Source organism: Sminthopsis crassicaudata, chromosome 4 (assembly GCF_048593235.1).
Source record: "Sminthopsis crassicaudata isolate SCR6 chromosome 4, ASM4859323v1, whole genome shotgun sequence".
NCBI classification, from domain to species: Eukaryota; Metazoa; Chordata; class Mammalia; order Dasyuromorphia; family Dasyuridae; genus Sminthopsis; species Sminthopsis crassicaudata.
Genome location: NC_133620.1, coordinates 232,248,465 through 232,269,854, shown reverse-complemented (window position 1 = coordinate 232,269,854; position 21,390 = coordinate 232,248,465). Strand labels below are relative to the sequence as shown.

General features: G+C 32.0%; 1 protein-coding gene across 4 annotated transcripts in view; it reads left to right on the top strand.

Moving 5' to 3' along the window:
• Window positions 1–21,390, top strand: part of BCKDHB (branched chain keto acid dehydrogenase E1 subunit beta) — a 265,833-nt gene that overhangs the window by 57,302 nt on the left and 187,141 nt on the right. For all 4 annotated transcript variants that reach the window (XR_012489252.1, XM_074310453.1, XM_074310456.1 and 1 more), the window contains exon 6: window positions 1,336–1,444. Coding sequence is in view for 3 of the 4 variants with exons in the window: in XM_074310453.1 (XP_074166554.1) it covers window positions 1,336–1,444 (109 nt within the window). In the remaining variant the exon portion in view is untranslated. The remainder of the gene's footprint in view (window positions 1–1,335; window positions 1,445–21,390) is intronic.

Below are 21,390 nucleotides of genomic sequence, written 5' to 3'. Positions count from 1 at the left end.
TGGAACAGGAAATCTTGGACTTAATTTAGTTGCTTTTATTAGACTGAGACCTCAGTTTTTTTTAAAGGAAACACAACCTGAAACAGCATTAGCTTGAGGATATCATATTTTTCATAGAGCTGAGACAATAAAAAAAACTTTCTTTCTTCCCTAGTATAATTCCACAGATTGTTGTTAACTTCCTTATAGTTTAAAGGTTAGACTTTGGAATTACTAACGTAGCAAATGATACAAAGAGCTTATAGTCTTAACTAAAGGGATAACATCCACAAGTGGATGTAATATAAGGTATAAAATGATGATGTCAAAGGAAGGGATCCAGACCAATTGCTACAAGGCATCTTCAGGCAGAAATTATTATTTTTTTTCTGTTATAATTTCTTACTCGTGTGATCCTAGAATAATTTTTTTTTATCCTTGTACTAATAAAATCTTTAAGCCCTAAGTTTGGTTAGGCAAAACTTTTGTTAAAATTTGCTTTCTTATTTTATTTTTAGAGGTAATGAAGAGAATGCTCAGTTTCCTAGGTGAAATTTTCAGTTAGTTCAGAAAGTGGGGTAGTTAGTTTTGAAGTACCTCAGAAATTATTTTCTTCCTCCCAAATTAATATCTCATTCTCTTCTTTGGATTTTGTGGCATGTCAGGCTTGTTATAATAGATGTATTATTAATATATTATTATTAACATAATGGCTGCATTATTAGCATCATTTGGAAACAAGAGTTTATGAGAAAAGCCAGATGCTAAGCAAGAATGACTTTTTGTAACTCTGCTAAATATTATCTCAATCATTTGCAAACTTAATTTGAATGAATTCTCGATCAACTGCTTTCTCTTGAAACACAATTATTTGTTTTGCCGTGAAACACAGGTATTTGAGTTATGCTTTCTAAATTTGAATTCATCAGGATGTATTATGATATACCCTGTTTTACTTAATTGTTAAAATTGTTAAAAATTCGACTCAGGTTGTAAAGTATCACACACTTGATACACTATCAAGTAAGTATAATATGCTTTCCAGAGGGGAATACATTGTAAACAAGGAAGTTTTAGGTCTTATTCTGGTTCTGCTGTTGAATATTGTTAGATACATGTTTGAACCTGTCTATATGGTGATTCTAAGTATCACAGATGAACTTGATTGGGGAAAAATTTGGGCTTATAATATTGGATGGAATTTTGCTAGTTAATTTAAACTGAATTTAATATTCTTTTTAACCAACAGATTCAATTCTTTTACAATAGCATTCCTTTATAAAATTTTAATTTAACTGGCATATGATACCTCCTAAATTGGTTTAAAAGTTTTTTTCTTCTTTTTTTAATTGACAGATAGTTGTACCTAGAAGTCCTTTCCAAGCTAAGGGACTACTATTGTCATGCATAGAAGACAAAAATCCTTGTATATTTTTTGAACCTAAAATCCTTTACAGGGCAGCAGGTAAAATGTTTTTCTATTTTTTCCTATTACATGTATATGAGATGTTTGTTATATATTATTTTGCAAACTTTGAATGGTTTTTCATCATTAGCCTTGATTTTATATTTCCCAAAAGGAAACCCTTTTGCTTTGTCTGAACAAATATAGCCTTTTCTGACAATTTAGGTAAGAGCTAATGAGTCATTTTTGAATTTTTTTTAACCTCATACTTCTGCCAGTGAATCATCAGAATTTTCCCAGAGGCAGGAAAGTATAGTGGAAAGAACAAAAGTCTGGGAGTATGGTGGTACTTCCTGTCTGTTTTGCCATTAATTAGCAGTGTGACTCATGTCATATCTTTTAACTTTTCTGTTCCTTAATTTCCTTACTTGTAAAATAAGCTAATATTGAACTTAAATGATTTCTAATGTTAAATAGATAAGAATGTTTCACATCACAGAATTTTTTATCTGATTGAATATTTATCTTTCAAGCAATCAGAATTTAAAAATTGTATTGACTATAACATATTTAACATGTATAAGACTTCTTGCCATCTAGGGGAGGGGGTGAAGGGAGGGAAGGGAAAAGTCGGAACAGATGTGAGTGCAAGGGATAATGTAAAAAATTACCCATGTATATGTTCTGTCAATAAAAAGTTATAATATAAAAAAAATTAAAAATTGGAAAAAATAAAAATTGTATTTGATGATATAGAATACATCAAGTCTTCCCAGAAGAATATTCAATAGTAGAAATAATAAAATTCATATATGAAATTGATATAACTCATTAAGCTTTAAATTTTGCCATAAATCACAAGGAAATCAATAGATGATTTAAAAACTCTTAAAGTTATATATTCAACATCATGTGATGATCAACTGTAATAGATTTAGCTTTAAGACAATTCCAAAAGACTCATGATGGAAAATGCTATTTACATATAGCAAAAGACCTATGAAGTATGAATGCAGATCATAGATAGCATACTATTTTTCTCTTTTTTTTTTTTTTTTTTTTTTTGCTTTTTGTGTTTTTTCTTTTTGTTCTGATTGTTCTGATTTTTCTTTCACAGCATGATTAATGTAGAGATATTATTAATATGATTGTACATATATAATATATATTGGTTTGCTTACTATCTTGGGGAGGGCAGAGAGGAGAAAAGGAAGGAAGAAGTTTGGAATTCAAAAACCTTATAAAAGTGAATGTTGAAAACAATTTTTACATATAATCAGAAGAAAATAAAATACTGTTGAGTGAAAACAAAAACAAAACCCAAACTAAAAATATTCTTTTAAAAAAGCTGCTTATTGAATGTTTCATTGAAATATAGAATATTTCATTGAAAACTAGCTGAAAGATTTTTTGGGGGGCAAGGCAGTTGAGGTTAAGTGACTTTCTCAGGGTCACACAACTGCTAAGTGTCAAATGTGACCAAAATTGAACTCACATCTCCCTGACTTCAGGAAGACCTACTTAGTTGCTCTGAAAAGTAGATAAAAAATTCATAAAGGAGGCCATACCTTTAAGATTCTGCCTGACAAATGACTTTTTTTGGGGGGGAGATAGATTTGATTTTATGAACATTTTAAGTAATGTCTCTAAATTTCTAAAGTTCTCCTACATGAAATTAATCATTCAATCAGTGAATTAAAAAAAAAAAAAGTCAAATATAAGCTTTGGCTTTTAAAGCCCTTCATACTCTAACCCTGATCTGCCTTTTCAGCTTTAATATATATTAGTCACTTTTCTATATTATGTGGTCTAACCAGAGTATGTGTGTATATATAGTATATATATATATATATTTCTATATATATATATATATATATATATATATATATTCACATATATTCACACACACTATATGTTAGGCACTGTGTTAAATGCTGGGAATACAATTCATAAAAAGAAAAATAATCCATATCTTTGATATAAGCTTTTAATTTAAAGTTTAAGTTAAAGGTGAAAGCAGCACACAAAAAAGCAGGGAAAGTAGGGCAGGGAGATAGAATAGTACAATAGAGGGTATCCAGCAAGTGAGGATATCATCTTCTATAGAGTTGAAACTAGGAAGGACAGGCAAAGTGGAGTGCGGTGAGAGTCCAGTTTCTGCCCTCTAGTAGGAAGACTTTGGGAGGAGTTTGGTATTCTTCCCTCTAGTCCTCCCATCAGATTGGAAAGAAGCCTGAGGAAGGTAGTATCTATCATTAAATTAGCCACATGGTGGTGAATATAAGGTTATCCTGAGAAGAGCATCTTGTTCTGTGGAATTGAAACTAGGCAGGCAACAGATGTAAAGAGAGGTCATAATCATGTTGGCTTTTAACACATAAAATCTTGGAAAACACAACAAACAGGGAAGCAATTTTTAAAAAATTACCCTAACTTTATGCAGTTATTTGTTAGGAAAACCAAAAATTTCAAAGAAATGGATGCTATAAAAGCATAAAATATCCTAGTTAATAGGTCATAAAATAGTTATTCTAAATAACAGAATCTTGGAAAATTAACTTGATCTAACTATAAAGAAATTACCAAAGTGGTGGTGGTGAGGGAAGAAAAAAGGGACCTCTAGTATAGATGGATTTACAGGAGAATTCTTTTAAAGGTTTAAAGAGTAATCAAAACCTATGTTTACATATTATTTTCAAAACTGAAGAAGTAAAATATGATACCAGTAGTTTTTTGTTTTGTTTTGTTTTTGTTTTTGTTAGAAAAGTGTGGTTCTTAATACCTAAATCAAGAAGGAATAAATGAAAGAAAGATAACACTAATTCATTATCACTAATGAATATTGATACAGAAATTTAAAAATTCAAATAAGAAGACTATTGTAATATATTCAAATATTCATTGTTATGGAATTTTAGAGGTTTTTCTTGTGAAGATAGAAAGAGATGAGTTAAATCAGGGGCTCTTAATTTGGATTTTGTGACCTGATTTCAAAAATATTTAAAAATAACTTGATAATTTTATTTCATTATAGTTGTAATCCTTTGTAATCCTGTATCTTTTATTTTATATATTAACCATGCTCAAAAATGTATATCTCATTCTCTATCTGAAGTCCACCAACTCTTTGTCAGGAAATAGATAACATTCTTTATCCTTGGTTCTCACATTTTTTTTTTTATTATTGTTATAAATTTTCTTGGTTTCATTCACTCCCTGTGTATTTAATATATTTTTTTAATCAATGACTTGGGTAGAAGTATATTCATCTAATTGGTAGATGCTACAAAAGTTAGAGAGATAGTTAATAAAATTGATGACTGAGTTGGGATCTAAAAAGATTGACAGGACTGACTAAATCTAATAAGAGGAAATTAAGTAGGAATAATTGTAAAAGTCTTATACTTTGGTAAACAAAAGTCAGTTACACAAACATAAGGTTGAGGAGGCTTGCATAAACACTTCTAGAAAAGATCTAGGCATTTTTTTTAGAGAAAAAAGAAATTATTTAAATGCCCTGTACATTCTATTTAAGTAAACAGCTAAAACTGATGCAATGTGGGGCTGCATTAGCAGGGAGCATAACTTCTAGGAACAAGGAGATTATAACATACTCTGTACTCTGTCTCTCACAGATTATAGCAGGAGTATTATATTTAATATAAGAAAAGAAATGAGTCAAGTTACTTATTAGGTATTACAGTATTCAAAATGTCAACTTAATAAAAATAAAAGATATACATTTCAAATACTCTTTAATAGTTCTGCTGAGAACTTCTAAGTTGTTTTGACTTCATTTTCCATTTATTTATCTTAACTAATAGTAATTAACAGCTGAAATAATTTTCTTATGTACCTATTCCCCTTCTAAATAACTCAGGGCTTTGGTCTAAGATTACTTTAACAGTATAAAATCAAATATCATAATGTTGTTTCTGGATGCTGCAGACTAAGAAGGATTGATAAGGTTGAGAATTTCCAGAGGAAGGTAAGCAGGATGATTAAGCACCTTGATTTCATGACACTTGAGGATCCATTAAAGGAACTGGACATGTTTAGCTTAGAAAAAAAGAAGACTCGGGAGCAACATAATAGCTGTATTCAAGCATTTGAAGAATTGTCATGTAGAGAAGGAATTAAACTTGTTCTGTTTGGCCCCAAAGGACAGATTCAGGAGCAATTGCTAGAAGTTGCAAAGAGGGGCATTTAGATCTGATGTTAAGAAAGGCTTCCTTATAGTTCAGACTGTCCTGAAAGGAACTACTTGCTTTGAGAGGTAGTAGGTTCCCCCTTCTAAGAATCTTCAAGCAAAGGCTAGAAGACCACATAGGTATGTTGCAGAAAGGATTTTTTTTTTGTGTGTGTATGTATGGGTTGGATTGGATGTCTGCTAAGATTGCTCCCAACTTCTATGATTCTGTGTATTTGTATCAGGGATGCAAGAATAATTCAGCTTCAGGAAATAGCTGATATATTAAAAATACCCCAAATCCTGCTGTTATAATATATTGAGAAAAAGCTTTTGAGAAAGTATAATACTCATTCATATTAAAAATCCTACATAGCACAGGCATGAAAGAGTAGTATTTAATATGATTTTAAAGTTCTAAAATCAGAGGCATAGTTTATTTTCTATGGTGAAACATTAGAAACTTTTCCAATAAATATAAGCAAAAAATAAAGATCTTCTGTCTTCCCACTTCTATTTGACATAGTTATAGATTTGCTAATGATAGCATTAAATGAAAATAAATTAAAAAGCATTGATTGGCAAAGAAGAGACAAAATTATCCCTGTTTGAGGCCAACATGAGGATTTACTTAGAACATCCCAGAAAAACAGCAAAGAGAGTGAGACTTTCTTTTAGCGAGTTAACAAGGTACAAAATAAATGCACAAAAATCAGTATCATATCTAGAAAAGGAAATTTCATTCAAAATTATTGCAAAAAGCACAAAATACCCGGAAGTCAGCATGCTAAGACACACTTAAGATTATACCTTGCAATTTACATTGCAAAACTTTTTTTTAAGAGAAAAAAGAAATTATTTAAACAGAGGCTCTTTATTACTAATGGTTTACCCATATCAAAATAATGCAGAATTACTGCTATTGCTATGCTCACAAAGGGATATTTTATAGAGCAAAATAAAATAACAATTCATTTGTAGGAACAAAAGGTTTAGAATCTCAAGGGAAATGAAATGAAAATGAAAAGGAATTAAATGAAAAATAAGGTCAGTAGGAAAGGAGGAGGGAAAAAAAAGAATTTATTTGTGCTTAACATATGCCTAGCACTGTGCTAAGTGCTCTACTAATATCTCTTTTGATATTCTTTTGATACAGGTGACTTGTCCAGAGTCACACAGCTAGTGAGTATCTGAGGCTAAATTTGAATTCTTATCTTCCTGATTCAGTGCTCTATCTACTGTAGCACTTGTTTGCTTCAATAGGAAAAGGGCCCCACTAGTTTAGATACAGGGTAGCTTCTTAGATCAGAAATTGCCAGGGTGATATGTTTTCTTGTAAGGGTGTGTTTGAAAGCATTAGTTTTACTTGCCAGTCAAATTAGATTACTAGCTATTCCCCCAAACTTGTTTTTGGTCAGACAACTTGTTAGAATATTGTCCCAATCTTTGTCTTTTTAAAAAAATCCATTCAGTTCAACTTCCTGCTGTCTGCCTCCTTCTGATTTGCTGCTGCTTCTTTTTTTTTTTTTTTTTTTTAAACGTGTGTTTGTGATCTGTCTTTAGACATGTTCATTCCTTGAGGATAGGGATTCTTTTATTTTTGTCATCGTGGCAGTATATCATAGTATCTTGTATGTCATATGCATTTAATCACCATTGAATTGAATTCATTCAAAAAGATGTAAATAATATTATATGTAAATGATATTATATAAGCATGTGCATCCCTATATAGTTAGAAGAAGTGGCATTCTCTCCTGCTTCATTTTCAAAGTACAATAGGCTTTTTTATGAGGGACTTTCTCATTGGCATCAAGCCAATCAACAGCATTTCAGAACAAAGGATATCTCTGAGGCGTCTGGTATATGTTTGTCCCTTTAAGAAAGCCTGGAAGACTTCAATGCTTGGAAAATTCTAATGTCTCATAGGTTCCTTAAATTATTATGGTTTTACTGAAATTTCAGCCTTAGAAATTCATTTCATTGGATTAACAAGCTATCTCCAAGATATGGAATAGCTTTCAGAAAATTAAAACTTTAGTAATTATTTATACCTTTGTGTAAATTAGTTTAGTCAAGTGGAATTTAAGCCCAAGTGACTTGACTCCAAATTCAATGCTTTCTACTCTAGTGGTAGCAAAGTTAAATAAAACTGATAATATAAGCATCCCTATCACATGGTGACTTAGAAAAAACATATATTAATATTATCTATCTTCTATTATATTTATATACATATATATTATATTATATTATATTCCCAGTTACTTTAATGGGCTTCGTTGTAGGCTTCAGTGATCCACATTTTTGACCTTTCTGCTATCTATACTATATGACTTCTTTATCAGCTGTCTTGAGAGTATGGAAAATTTGATGGCAGGTGTGGAGAAAGAAGAGAAGGAATCAGAACCATTTTTGGAGAATTGGGGTAATTCCCCAGAAGAACAAAGTTATTCAGAGTGCTGAAACTTAGTTTAGCTAGTAAGCAATGGGATTGTAGAAACAAAGGGAAAGGGGACTAAGTAAATGAAAAGAAGTTGAATATCACTTTTAAGTATTTCATAAAACATCAGCATCATTTCTTCAATTCACCTGAGGTAAATTAATCTTAGTGAAATTGAAAAAATGAAATGATATATTTAGAAAATCAAATATAGGTTATGAATTTCCTTAATGAGAGATTATATCTTTACATTTGTTACAAAGGAGAATATTTATTATACAAATTAATATTACATAATGTAATTGTAGGAGAAACTACAGAAAAGTTGTTTTTTTTCCCATTCCAAATAGAAAATAACTATGTTTTATTTATGTCACTCTAATTACATTTGCTAAATGAATAGTAATTATATTTATTCATAGTCTCAGGTAGCTTTTTCTAATTTGGTTCTTTTGTACAGCAAAAATTTATTTTAATGATGTCTTTTGTGTAAGAGTTGCCTATGTGAAATGTACAAAAATTAAAAATGAGAGTTATATAATTTAGATGTAACAAATGACAGTGGAGTGACAATTTTTTGATATATTGTATTGCTGCAAATATAATTTGATACCTATAACCTATAAAAGGTTTGTTTAGAAAATATTTAGGTGACAAGATGTCAGTTTTTTTATAGTTGTTTGCACAGTGGCAAGCATAGAAAATGATTATGAATCAAAGGAGAAAATGAATCAGCATGACATTATCAGATCTAGGCATCTTGTGGAGAAGCTATTTTGATATGTCTTTTGACCTTTTCACTTTCATTTAATTGAACAAATATGACATCAGTGATGTAGTAATAAATCTGACTTTCATCATGGTTGTTATAGTAACAAAGTAGGTAAGACTAAAAGCCTTGTTCTTTCCAGTGTTCAAATTACTCTTTCAGGCAAGTATATTAATAGTCTCAAGGATGTTTTGCAGGAAATAAATTAATTATACATAAATTCTTGTGTTCAGAAGAGAATCAAAATAGCCTTTCTCTGTGGCCTTTATAATGCTACCAGACATAAGAAAACAAGATTTAAGCTTTAAAATATTACATCTATAGTGAGTAGTGGGAAATAACTTTTTAGATTATTTGAATCTGATTTTATTTGTTCTTTATTAGTTCAATAAAACCTGGGAAATTTAACACAAGTGATAGTCTCTGTGAGAAATAAGTGGGATCTAGTCAAAGTAGCTAATTTAAATCATGAACTTTTTCAATTTCTTTTCTGTTGTAGATATTATTTGTTTTCATATGTATATTTGTCATTGAGCCATATGCGCTTCTCTGGCACAATACAAATTATCAAATTTGAAAATTTAGTGAGAAGTTAAAAATAGTGGCAGAGGTCTGTTATCACTCCTTTCCTTATCTTTAAATTTAAAAAAAAATGAGGAAAATAAGTTATCTTTGCTAAGAGTCAATTAGACTATTACATATAGGTAAAACTTATTAATGTTTATCAATTATATGATTTCTAATTATTGACCCGAGAAGATAGTGTTCAGAGAAAAGTAAAACACTGGAAAGCTCTAAGTTAAAATGACAATTGGTAGTTGTAAGCTTGACTGATGTGGAAAATGGCAGAATTTATAATACAAGGCATTTAGAAGAAGAATTTTAGGTTTTGGTTTTCTTTTTAGTTTGAAATTAGCCAGCCAATGTTGGTAATTTTATTGATGCAATATTATCAAAGACTAAATTTAGGAATACTGACAACTATAAGTATTTTTGTTCAATTGTAACTTTTTGAAGGCTCTGGGAAAGTAAAAATGAGTATATTTGTTGAACTGGGTATAAACAAGCAGTAAAAAGTGTGGAATGTTGTTTCACCAACTAGTGATCACAAGGTCATGAATTAATATTTGATAGCTGGAGAGGACAAAAATTTGTTGATTTTAAAAAATATTTTTGCTGAGATAGTTGATAGATGTCCAATATTATTAACAAAAAACTTATTTGAATAAAAGAAAAAAATCCTACAATTTTAAACATCTGGTACTAGGATTAATTAAATGACTTTATTCTGAGATGTCAGCTAAAAGTTTCTTATTTGTAATTAGCATCTTCTAGTCATAACATGTAAAATGCAAAAATATTGTGAAACATCTAGGGGGAAGCTGCTCTCATATGTGTGGTCAGTGGCCTCAACAGATTTAGAGAAATTTTCTAGTTATCCATCAAAAGAGAAAAACTTATTTATAGAACACATTGTAGTTTGAAAAGTAAAGACAAATTTTTGTGAAACTGGATTTTTAAATAATACTATGATTGGGATAAATAATACTATGATTAAATAATACTATGCAAGGACCATTTAAGTAAGGAGATATAATTAGTACTTGTTTAGCCCATTCTTCATAAAGCTCAAAATATGCCCTCTTTCCATTTTTCCTATTTTTACTAGTTTCTCCTACTTTTTTATGTAAATCAGGAGCAGTTTATAGCAAAGACTGACTTCTGACCCTAAAACACAATTAAGTTTAATGTTTTATTTTTGAAAATATATATATATTAATGACATAAGAATTTGAATGACAACTTTGGAATTGCTATCTAAATATTCACCTGTTAAGAAGGTAGAGGCCAATCTGTATTGAAGTAGGTTCAAGTCCTGACACATGCTACTTTTATGACCCTGTAAAAGTCACCTAACCTCTTAAGACATAAACCTTCTCATTCATATCATTCAGTGATGTTCAACTCTTTGTGACTCCATTTCAGATTTTCTGGGCAAAGATACTGAAGTGGTTTTCTGTTTCCTCCATTATAGATGAGGAGAATGAGGCAAATAAGCTTAAATAATATGCCCAGAGTCACATAGTTAGTAAGTATCTAAGGCTGGATTTGAACTCAAGAAGAGTCTTTCTGACTTTAGATCTGGCACTCTACCCATTGTACTAAACCTAGCTGTCCTTTCCTGCTCATGGGAATATTGGTTAGTAGTATCATTTTTTTCCCCAACTCCATTTCTACCTATTCCATTCCCCTTCTCTTCCACTAATTTTTTCTTAATTCTTCCCATTTCTGTTTTGGGGTTTTTATTTATTTATTTATCTATTTATCTATCTATCTATTTATTTATTTATTTATTTATCTATCTATCTATCTATCTATCCATCTATTTATTTATTTATTTTTAAATTACTATTCAATCTGTTCAGCTATGGAGAGGGTATGGTGATGATGGGAGAGGATACTTGTATTTGGAATCAGAGGCTCTCTGTCCCTTTGTAGTTATGTGACCTTGGGGGCAAACTTGTTTTTTCTTTCTAGTACCGATTTCATGTCTGTAGCATAAGAAGATCAGAAAGATAACCTCTAAGTTTCTTTCTAGCCTAAATTTAGGGGTTAACATTCTAGAAATTACTCTTTAATTGGGCTTAGAGTCAAGAAGATTCATCCTCCTGAATTCAAATCTGGCAACAAATTTTTTTTTAGAAATCAAGCCACAAGTATGTATTAAATACTATCATCCAGATATTGTACTAGGTCCTGGGATTGCAGAGACTCAAAATAACTAGTTCTTGCCCTCAAGAAGCTTACCTTCTATTGGAAGACATAACATATGCATAGTATAAAGTGATGAGAATAGGGGAAGAGTCAGGAAATATGTTATGTAGGAGATGGTATTTAAAAACTTGCACTAACCTCCTATATTGATGCTTCATAATTTTGCAGAGATGATCCTGGATTCTAGTGTTGTAAGAATTTTCCCTCATGTAGCTTGGGGGGATGTTTGAATCTTGAATAGAGGTAGAATATACATCTCTAGCCTCTTTTCTCTCCACCCTTTCCTAGGGGTGGATTCTTCCCCAAGGGAAAGCAGAAGGGTGGAACAGAAAGTCCTGTTGCTGACCTTAGAGAAAAGAAATACTAGGTTAGAATTATATTTATCTTCTCTCTTGAATATTATTCATCTTAGGGATGAGATTTTCAAATTCAGATTAACTTTTGATCACTGTTGATTATTGGGAAGAAGGAGGATCCCAAGCTTTATTATTCAAGGTTTCACTCTTTCCTACCTAATCCCAGAAACTGCTTTATCCAAATTAATAGCAATCAGAAAGTATAGATATGAAAATATATGCTAGACAATGCAGAATAAAGATCCTCTCCCATTGGGAATGAGGCAGCTCAACTCAATCAAGAGAAAATCCTAAATCTTTTTCAAGGGGAGGTTCCACAAAGTCTCTGGTATAGCAAGCTGGGGAGGAGAGGTCTTCATGATGCAGACTGACTAGCAACTCCTTTCATTTCAGTTTTTTCCCAAAGTCTTATTTTCCCTTAGCAACTTGAAATTGGATTGTTATCTTCCATGTTCTTTCTTGCATCTAGAAGCCTCAGCAACTTGAAAGAAATTTTTAGAAGTCTAAAGAACTCAAAAAAAAACCTGAAGAGACTTACTGGGGACATTCCTCTCTACCAGAGAGAAGTTCCCATACCAGTGATTTTGGGACAGAGGCTATTTTAGAAAACTCTGCTAGTGGAATAAAAGCTTAATTAGGTCTTAGAGCTTTTCCAGATAGAAAGACATTGAGATTTTTTATTTTTTTATTTTTGATAGTGCTGCCTCCACCAATGAAATGATTTATTTCTGAAGTATTGCTAGAATGAAAAAATGCTAGAAATGTGACTTATTTAATTTTTAAGTGCTTCTTAAAGCCAACAGTAAGGCTTAAATTGAAAAAAAAAATAGATCTAATTTTTTTCTGAATTTATTTTATGTAAATTTTCATCAATCTTACCTTAAATTGTCCCATTTTCTTTTCTAGAAATTGTGATGTTAATAACCATAAGGAGGCACCAGAGAGTAACAAAGGTGGTTCCTGCATTCTAAAGAAACCATTCAGCAGCTCTTGCCTTTCTGCTTCCCTTTCCTATCCCTGAAATTATTTTTTCCTGTTGCCATGTTTTAGAATCTTTGCCCATCTGCTCATTCTGTATTTAGGAAGTGACAGAAGCTGATGTTCGGGCTCCAGTGGCCTCCACTGGATAATGTATTTTCTATGGCTGGGAGAGAGAAAGTACATGTTAAGAAACTAAAACCTCCAAAGTTGAAACATATACATTTAAAACATTGACTAAAATCATGTAGCCATGTCAGTTTTTATACCTTAATCCTTCCTTAAAATCTAGTGATAATATATATCTATATCTATATATATATATATATATATAAAATACTTTACTAAATTCTGATACCTGATTTATATTCATTTTTCTCTTGTGTGATTGTTTTTACTTTTAAAATCTTATGGTCATAACCAGTAGAGATAATCTTTAATCTGGAAGATTACAAGCTTGGGAAAATACTGTCATTTAGTTCACTATTCATTTATTTTAATGAAGTGATGCCAAGTTAGCTTTGTTTAGAAAGCATGTTTATGTGAATGAACCTCAGCCAATTCAATTTGCCTAACTTGGGCCTTGTTGAAGAGCATAGATGAAAGTGGATTAATTAGTTAAGGAAGTCATGTGTATCAAAAATGGATAAACTGATGGTTAAACACAGTAGTGGGTTGCTAATTTGCATGATGTGAAGCTTATTAAAAATTATCACAATTTGTATATTACTGAGAAAAAAGGGAAATTTTAAGACATTTAATAAACTGATTTGTTTTGACAGTTGTGATTAATTTGGCACTATTAGTAGGAAGTGTACTAAAGCATATTTTCAATGGCTTTTGCAAAAACATTATTTCCTTGTCATGCCTGACTTGAGGCTGAAAATGTGATGAATTCATTGTTTTGAAGCATTTTGAAGAGAAGTAGTTTAGTTTATTATATTGGAATATATGAGTTCTATGTTTACATACTACATCTTGAAAAATCAGTCATCTTGAGAAAATACTAAGTTAAGTCTTCAGTAGTTTTTTTTTGCATAAATGAAAAAAGAAAATTTACATATTAATTTGAGCTGAAAAGAATTTAGTTTTTAAATTAAGGTGAATACTGTGCAAGTTTCAGGAGCTGAAAGCCATTTTGGGGGTATTTTATTAGTGTATATTTCTTTTGTAAAAGAGTATTCTAAGAATATTTGACTGAAAAGATGACAGCTTAAAAACACTTTCAACATAATGATTATCTAAAAACTTGTTTTTTTGTTCAGTCACCTAAGTAAGTTGCTTACATGTGAATGTGATAGATGATTTTGACTTTCAAATTATACATTTTATAGGGAGCTGACTTGAGTTAGGGATACTTTAAATGGCCAATGGAATGAAGCTGATAGTAATTGTGCCTAGATCCATGGACCCCATCTATAAGTGATTTTCAAATAAGTTATAATTGTAAAAAATTACTATTTGAATAGAACATTAATTTGAAATAACTATGCAGACAATAGCTGATTATATATCCAAGTCAACACATATTTAATAAGCTTGTACTATTTGCCAGGTATTTGTATTGGGGATACAAAGAAAGATTAAAAACAGTAGTTTTGTTCAAGGACTTCATGGTCTGATGGGGGAGACAACATGTAAACAACTGTGTACACACACAAGATGTCTTTGTATTATAGTATTTTATTAATTATTTCATTTGATTCTTGCAATGATTCTGTGAAGTATGAAGGACAAAAATTATTTTACAGAATAGATAACTTGGGTGCAAAGTGACAAAGTGACTTCTGAATAAATATACTCATAGTGGCATAGATGAAACTTAAAGGCATTTTTTGTTTTGTTTTGTTTTGTTTTTGTTTTTGGCCTAAATGTATAGCATTCTCTTCACTATACTGATGTTGCAAGTAGGGCATATGAAAAACTGTGCAGACATTGGTGTTCTATTTTCACATGTTGTTAATTGACTCCATTCATTTAAATCTTTTAAATTAACTCTAATCTTTTTAGAACTTTCATTCTTAATTCTTTATTCTGCTCAACAACTACCAGCATTTTTCTGGTGCTCACTTTACTAGTACTAATCTTCTCTGATTTTTAAAATATCCACTATATAGTCCAATTATACCAGTTCAATTTTGTATCCCTCTTATCTAGCTGGTCAGCTAGCACTGGTCATGGCACATAGTATACTTGTTGAATTAAATTCAAGGAATTCATCAACTGCCTATGACATGACATGTAAGGCACTATGCTGTGTTTTTGGAATATGTTGAAAAAAATGAAATATTTCTTTGCTTAAAGGAGCTTATGTTTCCTTTGGAAGGTAGATGCATACACATAGAATTTTTATTATATAAGTTAGAGAGTAATGGGAACAAGAGAGAGACCAAGTGCTTTTTTAAGAGACAGTGCTTTTGGAAAATTAAAGATTGAAGAAAGAATTAAGAATTGGAAGATCAGGCAAGATGTTGCCCATGAGGAGGCACTTGAGCTAAGTCCCACATGAAGAAGGGTATAAATAATGCATTTCCTCATGGATGTTCCTATAGAGGACAGCTTGTATGAGTATAGCAAGTTTACTTCAGGGTATAGTTAGTAGTGCAGTTTGATTGTACTATAATTTCTGATAAGGAATATTCTGAGATAAGAATGAAAAAAATTGGTTTGGGGAGGAGAGAAACTTGGAAATAAGAAGATATACTTCTCTTAGGCTATTAGAATACTTGTCAAGAAGTGAAAAAGGCATGTGAATGTAGAAAAGAAGATAGATGCAAGAGATTTTGTATAAATAGAATCAATGAGACTTAGTAACTGATTGGATTGGGGTAGGGGTAAGAGAAGAGTAATAATCAAGGATGGACTTTTGAGGTTAGGAATTTGTGTTCATAATGGTTTCTGAGACCCTCTTCAGGAATATTTTTGAAAGTCTTTCTCATGGTCTTGTGCAGGACTGCTGTTTTTAGTGGAATTATTAAATTTAACAATTATGTTGCAGAGTTTGCAGCCTTGGAGGTTTTTTTGGGGTGGGGTTTATTTGTGGATTCTTTTAATTGGCACTTTGATTTCTGTATTCAGACGTTCTGGGCAATTTCTCTTTATTGTTTATATCATTATAGTGTTTATATTGTTTGATTCACCGTGATTCTTCTATGAGAACTGTAATCCTTAAATTGTCTCTGTACATCCTTCCAAAAATCCTGCTTTCAAAAATATTGTTTTTCTTTTTAAGCCAAGCCATTTGGGAACATGTTCTTTTGGGAATCCATAGAATTCTCTGCCTCCTCAGGCATTGGTTCATTTTCCTTTATCTTTAATATTTATTCATAGATATCTGGACTCTCTCACCTGTTCTGGAAGACATATTTCCTTCTTTAGTGATATCTTCCTTGTTGGTTTATCTGCTTATGTTCAAGGTCTTTAATTGATTTTTTTCTCCAAATCTTTGATCATTTTACTTTTCTTTTCCTCTTATAGTTCTTTTTTGCATGCTTTCTGACTTGTTTCCCCTTTAATTCTTATCTTTCTGGGGGATCTCAAAGCCATCTTAACCACACAGCCAAGAAGTGTTAAGTGTCTGAGACTTGTTTTGAACTCAGGTCCTTCTGACTTCAGGGCTGGTGCTCTATCTATTGTGTCAGCTAGATGGCCCCATGCAACACAATCTTTACACACATGCCATGCCCCAATTCCCTCCCTCTGTTCTTTAATTCTGTTCTGCCACACTACTGTCTCATTCTTAGTAAGGTTTGTCTTTTCAAATTTCTAGATTCTTAGAGCAGGGGAGGAAGATGATAGTGTTGAATTATATCTCACTGGGGCAGCTAGGTGGCACAGTAGATAGAGCACCAGCCTTGAATTCAGGAGGACCTGAGTTCAAATCTGGTCTCAGACACTTAACACTTCCTAGCTGTGTGACCCTGGGCAAGTCACTTAACCCCAGCCTCAGGGAAAAAAAAACAAAAAAAGAATTATTTCTCACTGTACAGTGAGTGAGCTTATGCAGCCCTGCTTCGAGAGTGTGGTAGATACTGAGGCAGGTATCCATATTAAGTGTGTTATAATCTTTTTGTTTTTATTGTTGTTCAGTTGTTTTAGTCATGTTGAATTCTTTGTAATCCTGTTTGGAGTTTTCTTGGCAAAGATACTGGAGTGGTTTGCCATTTCCTTCTTCAGTTTATTTTACAGATGAAGAACTGAGACAAACAGATTTAAGTGACTTGCCCAGGTATGTAAGGTATGAAATTGAATGTGAACTCAGGTCTTCTTAACTCCAAATCTAGTACTCTATATACATTGTACATCCTAACCACCTCTATGCTGTTAGTTCATTGACTTTTTTTTTTCTTGATGTCTTAGGCCAAGGAGACAGGTGAAATTGCTTTATATCTTGTGCATAATTCCAATTTTAGAGAAAAATTAGAAATTATGAAGATTAAATATAATGTCTAGTCTTCCATCTTGATCACATGACCCTTTTGCTTCCAAAAAGTGTTTGGATAATGATCTGAGGATATGAACATAATTTTAGACAATTTGAGTTTGTTGTATCAGTGCATTATTCATCAGATGTCTAGCATGCAGTTGGTAATGTAGAAATAAAGTTTAGAATTGAAGTAAGAGCTGGATATGTGGATTTATGAATTGTTTGTAGAAAGATTGTAGAAAGAAAGTAATTGATTCTGTGTGAACTGATGAGAATATATTTAGAGAGGAAAAGGTATGCCTGGATAGAAAGATGGGAAATAATAATCATAGGGAATAGGACATGGATGATGATGGAGTAAAGAAAACTGAAAAGAAGGGATTATTTAGGTCATTTGGGTAGGAGAAGAACCAGGACAAAGTAAGATCAACAAAGTCATCATTTCAGGAGAGAATGAGTGTTCATCAGTGTTCAAAAGTGTTACAGAAAGGTCAGGAAGATAATTGGATATATGAATATAATGAAATGTTATTAAATGATGAATTTGTTTTTTAATTTATTTTTAATTTTTAATGAATTTTAGCATTTCATTTTCAAAATATGTACATAAATAGCTTTCACCATGCAAAACCCTGCACTCCAAATTTTTTCTCCTTTTCCCTCAACCCCCTCCTTTAGACAGCAAGAAGTGCAACATATGTTAAATATGCAATTCTTCCATATATATTTCCACAATTATCATGCCGTTCAAGAAAAATCAGATCAAAAAGGAAAAAAAATAGGAAAGAAAATTAAAAAGCAAGCAAACAATAATAAAAAGGTGATGCTATGTTGTGATCCACACTCAGTCCCCAGAGTCCTCTCCTTGGATGTAAATGGCTCTCTCCATCACAAATCCACTGGAATTGGCCTAAATCATTTCATTGTTGAAAAAATCCATGTCCATCAGAATTGATCATTATATAATCTTGTTGCTGTGTAGAATGTTTTCTTAGTTCTACTCATTTCATTTAGCACCAATTCATGTAAGTTTCTCCAGGCCTTTATGAAATCATTCTGCTGATCATTTCTTATAGAAAAATATTCTATAACATTCATATACCATAACTTATTCAGCCATTCTCCAATTGATGGGCATCCACTCACTCAGTTTCCAGTTCCTTGCCACTACAAAAAAGGACTGCTATAAACATTTTTGCACACATGGATCCTTTCCCCTCTTTCATGATCTCATAGGGACACAGGCCCAGGAGAAACACAGCTGGTTCAAAGGGTGTGTATAGTTTGATAGCTCTTTGGGCATAGTTCTATATTGCTCTCCAGAATTGTAGGATCATTTTATAACTCTTATCAACAATAGAGTAGTGTCCTAGCTTTCCCACATTCCTGCCAACATTTATCATTGTCTTTTCCTGTCATCTTAGCCAATCTGAGAGGTGTATAAGTGGTACCTCAGAGCCGTGTTTAATTTGCATTTCCCTGATAAATAGTGATTTAGAGCATTTTTTATATGACTAGAAATAGTTTAAATTTCTTCTTCTGAAAATTGTCTGTTCATGTTCTGTTAGGTTCTTACTAAGTGCTAATAAGATAATGAGATATTAGGTTCTTACTAAGTGCTAAGTCGGTACTTGCCAATTCTCTAGTTCTGGCCTTTCCTGGGGAAAAGCTTGCATGCTTAGGAGGAGCAAGTTCATTGGTTGAAGGATAAAGAGGATAAAGAGGGCAGCTCTGGAGGAAAAAGGGAGTTATTTTCTGGATCAGACTTCAGGCTGCTCTCTGCAGGAAGGGAAGTCTGCTCTCTACAGAAAGAAGAATCTGTCCGAGAGATTTGAGTTGACACATCAGATCTCCTCCCAGAGAGCAATCGGCAGCTTCTGGAGACAACAGCACGTTACAATATTCTTTGACCATTTATCAGTTGGAAAATGGCTTGTATTCTTATTTGAGTCAATATTTTAGAAATGAGGCCTTTATCAGAATCCTTGGATGTAAATTTTTTCCCCCAGTTTTCTGCTTCTCTACTAATCTTGTCTGCATTGGTTTTGTTTATACAAAACCTTTTTAACTTAATATAATAAAAATATCCATTTTGCATTTCATAATATCCTCTAGTCTTCTTTGGCTACAAATTCCTTCCTTCACAGATCTGAGAGGTAGAATATACTTTGTTCTTCTAATTTGCTTACAGTGAATAGTGAATTTGAAAAATTCAGAGAAATAGGAAACTTTGTATGAACTGATTCAAAGTAACATAAATATCACCAAAGGAACTTGATGACTAACACGTCAAGAATGTAAATGAAAATATTGTTAAAAGTTTGGTAACTTCCTTCTCATGTCAGAGATAAGCTCTAGTGGTTCCTTATTTCCTTCAGGTAATACAAAAACTCCTTAGTTAACTGTATAGACTTATGACTTATTCTAGTTCACTTGTCTTTAAAACCCTGGAAAAAGGTAGTCTGTCTACCCTACTAGTATTCCAGGGACTGTTAGGATATGTTGATTGTTTTTCATTTCTTTCCCTTTCCTCTCTTTGTATTGTCTACATAGCTACATACTTGTTAAACCCTTTCCCCATACTCACTCCTAAATGAAAATAAACCATTACTGGTTGCCTTGCATCACAGAATTTGAAACTTGATTCTTCACAAATTGTTTCCAGAATGTTCATTTTCTTATTTAAATTGTAAGCTCTTTGAAAGAAAGATATGTGTCATTTGCTTTATTTTCTACAGTCTGCAATTGAGTACTGGTCATATGTTTTGTTGGTTCAATCCTTTCATTTCACTCAAAGGTGCAAAAATTCAGTTCCAGAAAGGTTGAATAATGAGTAATAAGATATCATAACTAGAACTAAAACCCAGATTTCTTGGAAGCCATAAACCCTTTATAAATGGAAATTGTTGTTGTTATTAATGAAATACTTTAATCACTATTACCCTATGAGGCAAGCAATGTATTATTAAAAACCATTTTATAGATTAGATAACTAAGACTCAGAAAAATATAAAATTTGCTCATGTTGCAAATGGCAATACTGAGATTTTTATACACAGGTCTTTTTAGTTATTTCCCCTTAATTTTGTTCATAAGTTAAACATACCATGTCAACTAATTTGAATTTTAATGATCAAAACTGAGAGAATGAATAAATTTAACTTAGAGGACAACTGAAATGATAAGAAATGAAAACAATTCACTCAGAGACTTGTGGTTTGTGAATCTAATCCTCTATAGAATAGGTGTCATTTTCAAAAATTAATCTGTCTACATCATAACCTGGGTATAAAAGGTATTTGTGCCCACTGTGGCACAGTATCTTATGATCTCCTCTAAAGGAGCATCGTTGTGTAGTCCTCGTATAATTCTTCTGCAAACTTCATTAGCATTTTCTCTAGCAAGTTGTTTTATCATTATTCCTGTTGGTGCATTTTTACCAATAGTCTGCAGACATCCCACAAAATCAGCAAAGGGTTCATTTGGATCTTGCACTATTTTCCTGAAGGCATCTATCTTGTCTTTCTGGGAGGTTGCCCCATGCTTTGATAGTAACAGAAGCAATTTGTTAATATGCTGTCAAAGAGTAATTAATCTGCACTAAAGTGTCTGTATAAGGACCTACACCTGCTAGTTGGTCAAAGGTGACTGGTATATTAACTCCAAGTTGCCTATTTTATTGGTCTTGTGTTCTACAGAGTTCACTATACTCAGAAAGCCACAACAAGTTTTGTCCAGGATCTAAACATGTCCTTGCTATAGATTTTCAATTATTAGGGATTAAAATTTCAAAAGCCAAATTCTGTAATAACATCTTAACATAAGGCAATGTAAACCCATAAAGAATGCAAGCCTTTTTCAGATCTTTGATAATTTCCAGATTTAAAGGAGTATCTTCTTTTTTCTTGATCTGAAGCTTCAAACTTTTCAGTCACAGGATATGCTTCTACTCTTAAATCAGATGTATCCTGTCCTTCCTCTTTAGCTTTAATTAGTACCTTTTGTAATCATGTCATAGGGGGTGGACAAAGCTGCTGCATGGATGGTACTGATAGTGTCACTGTCCTTCT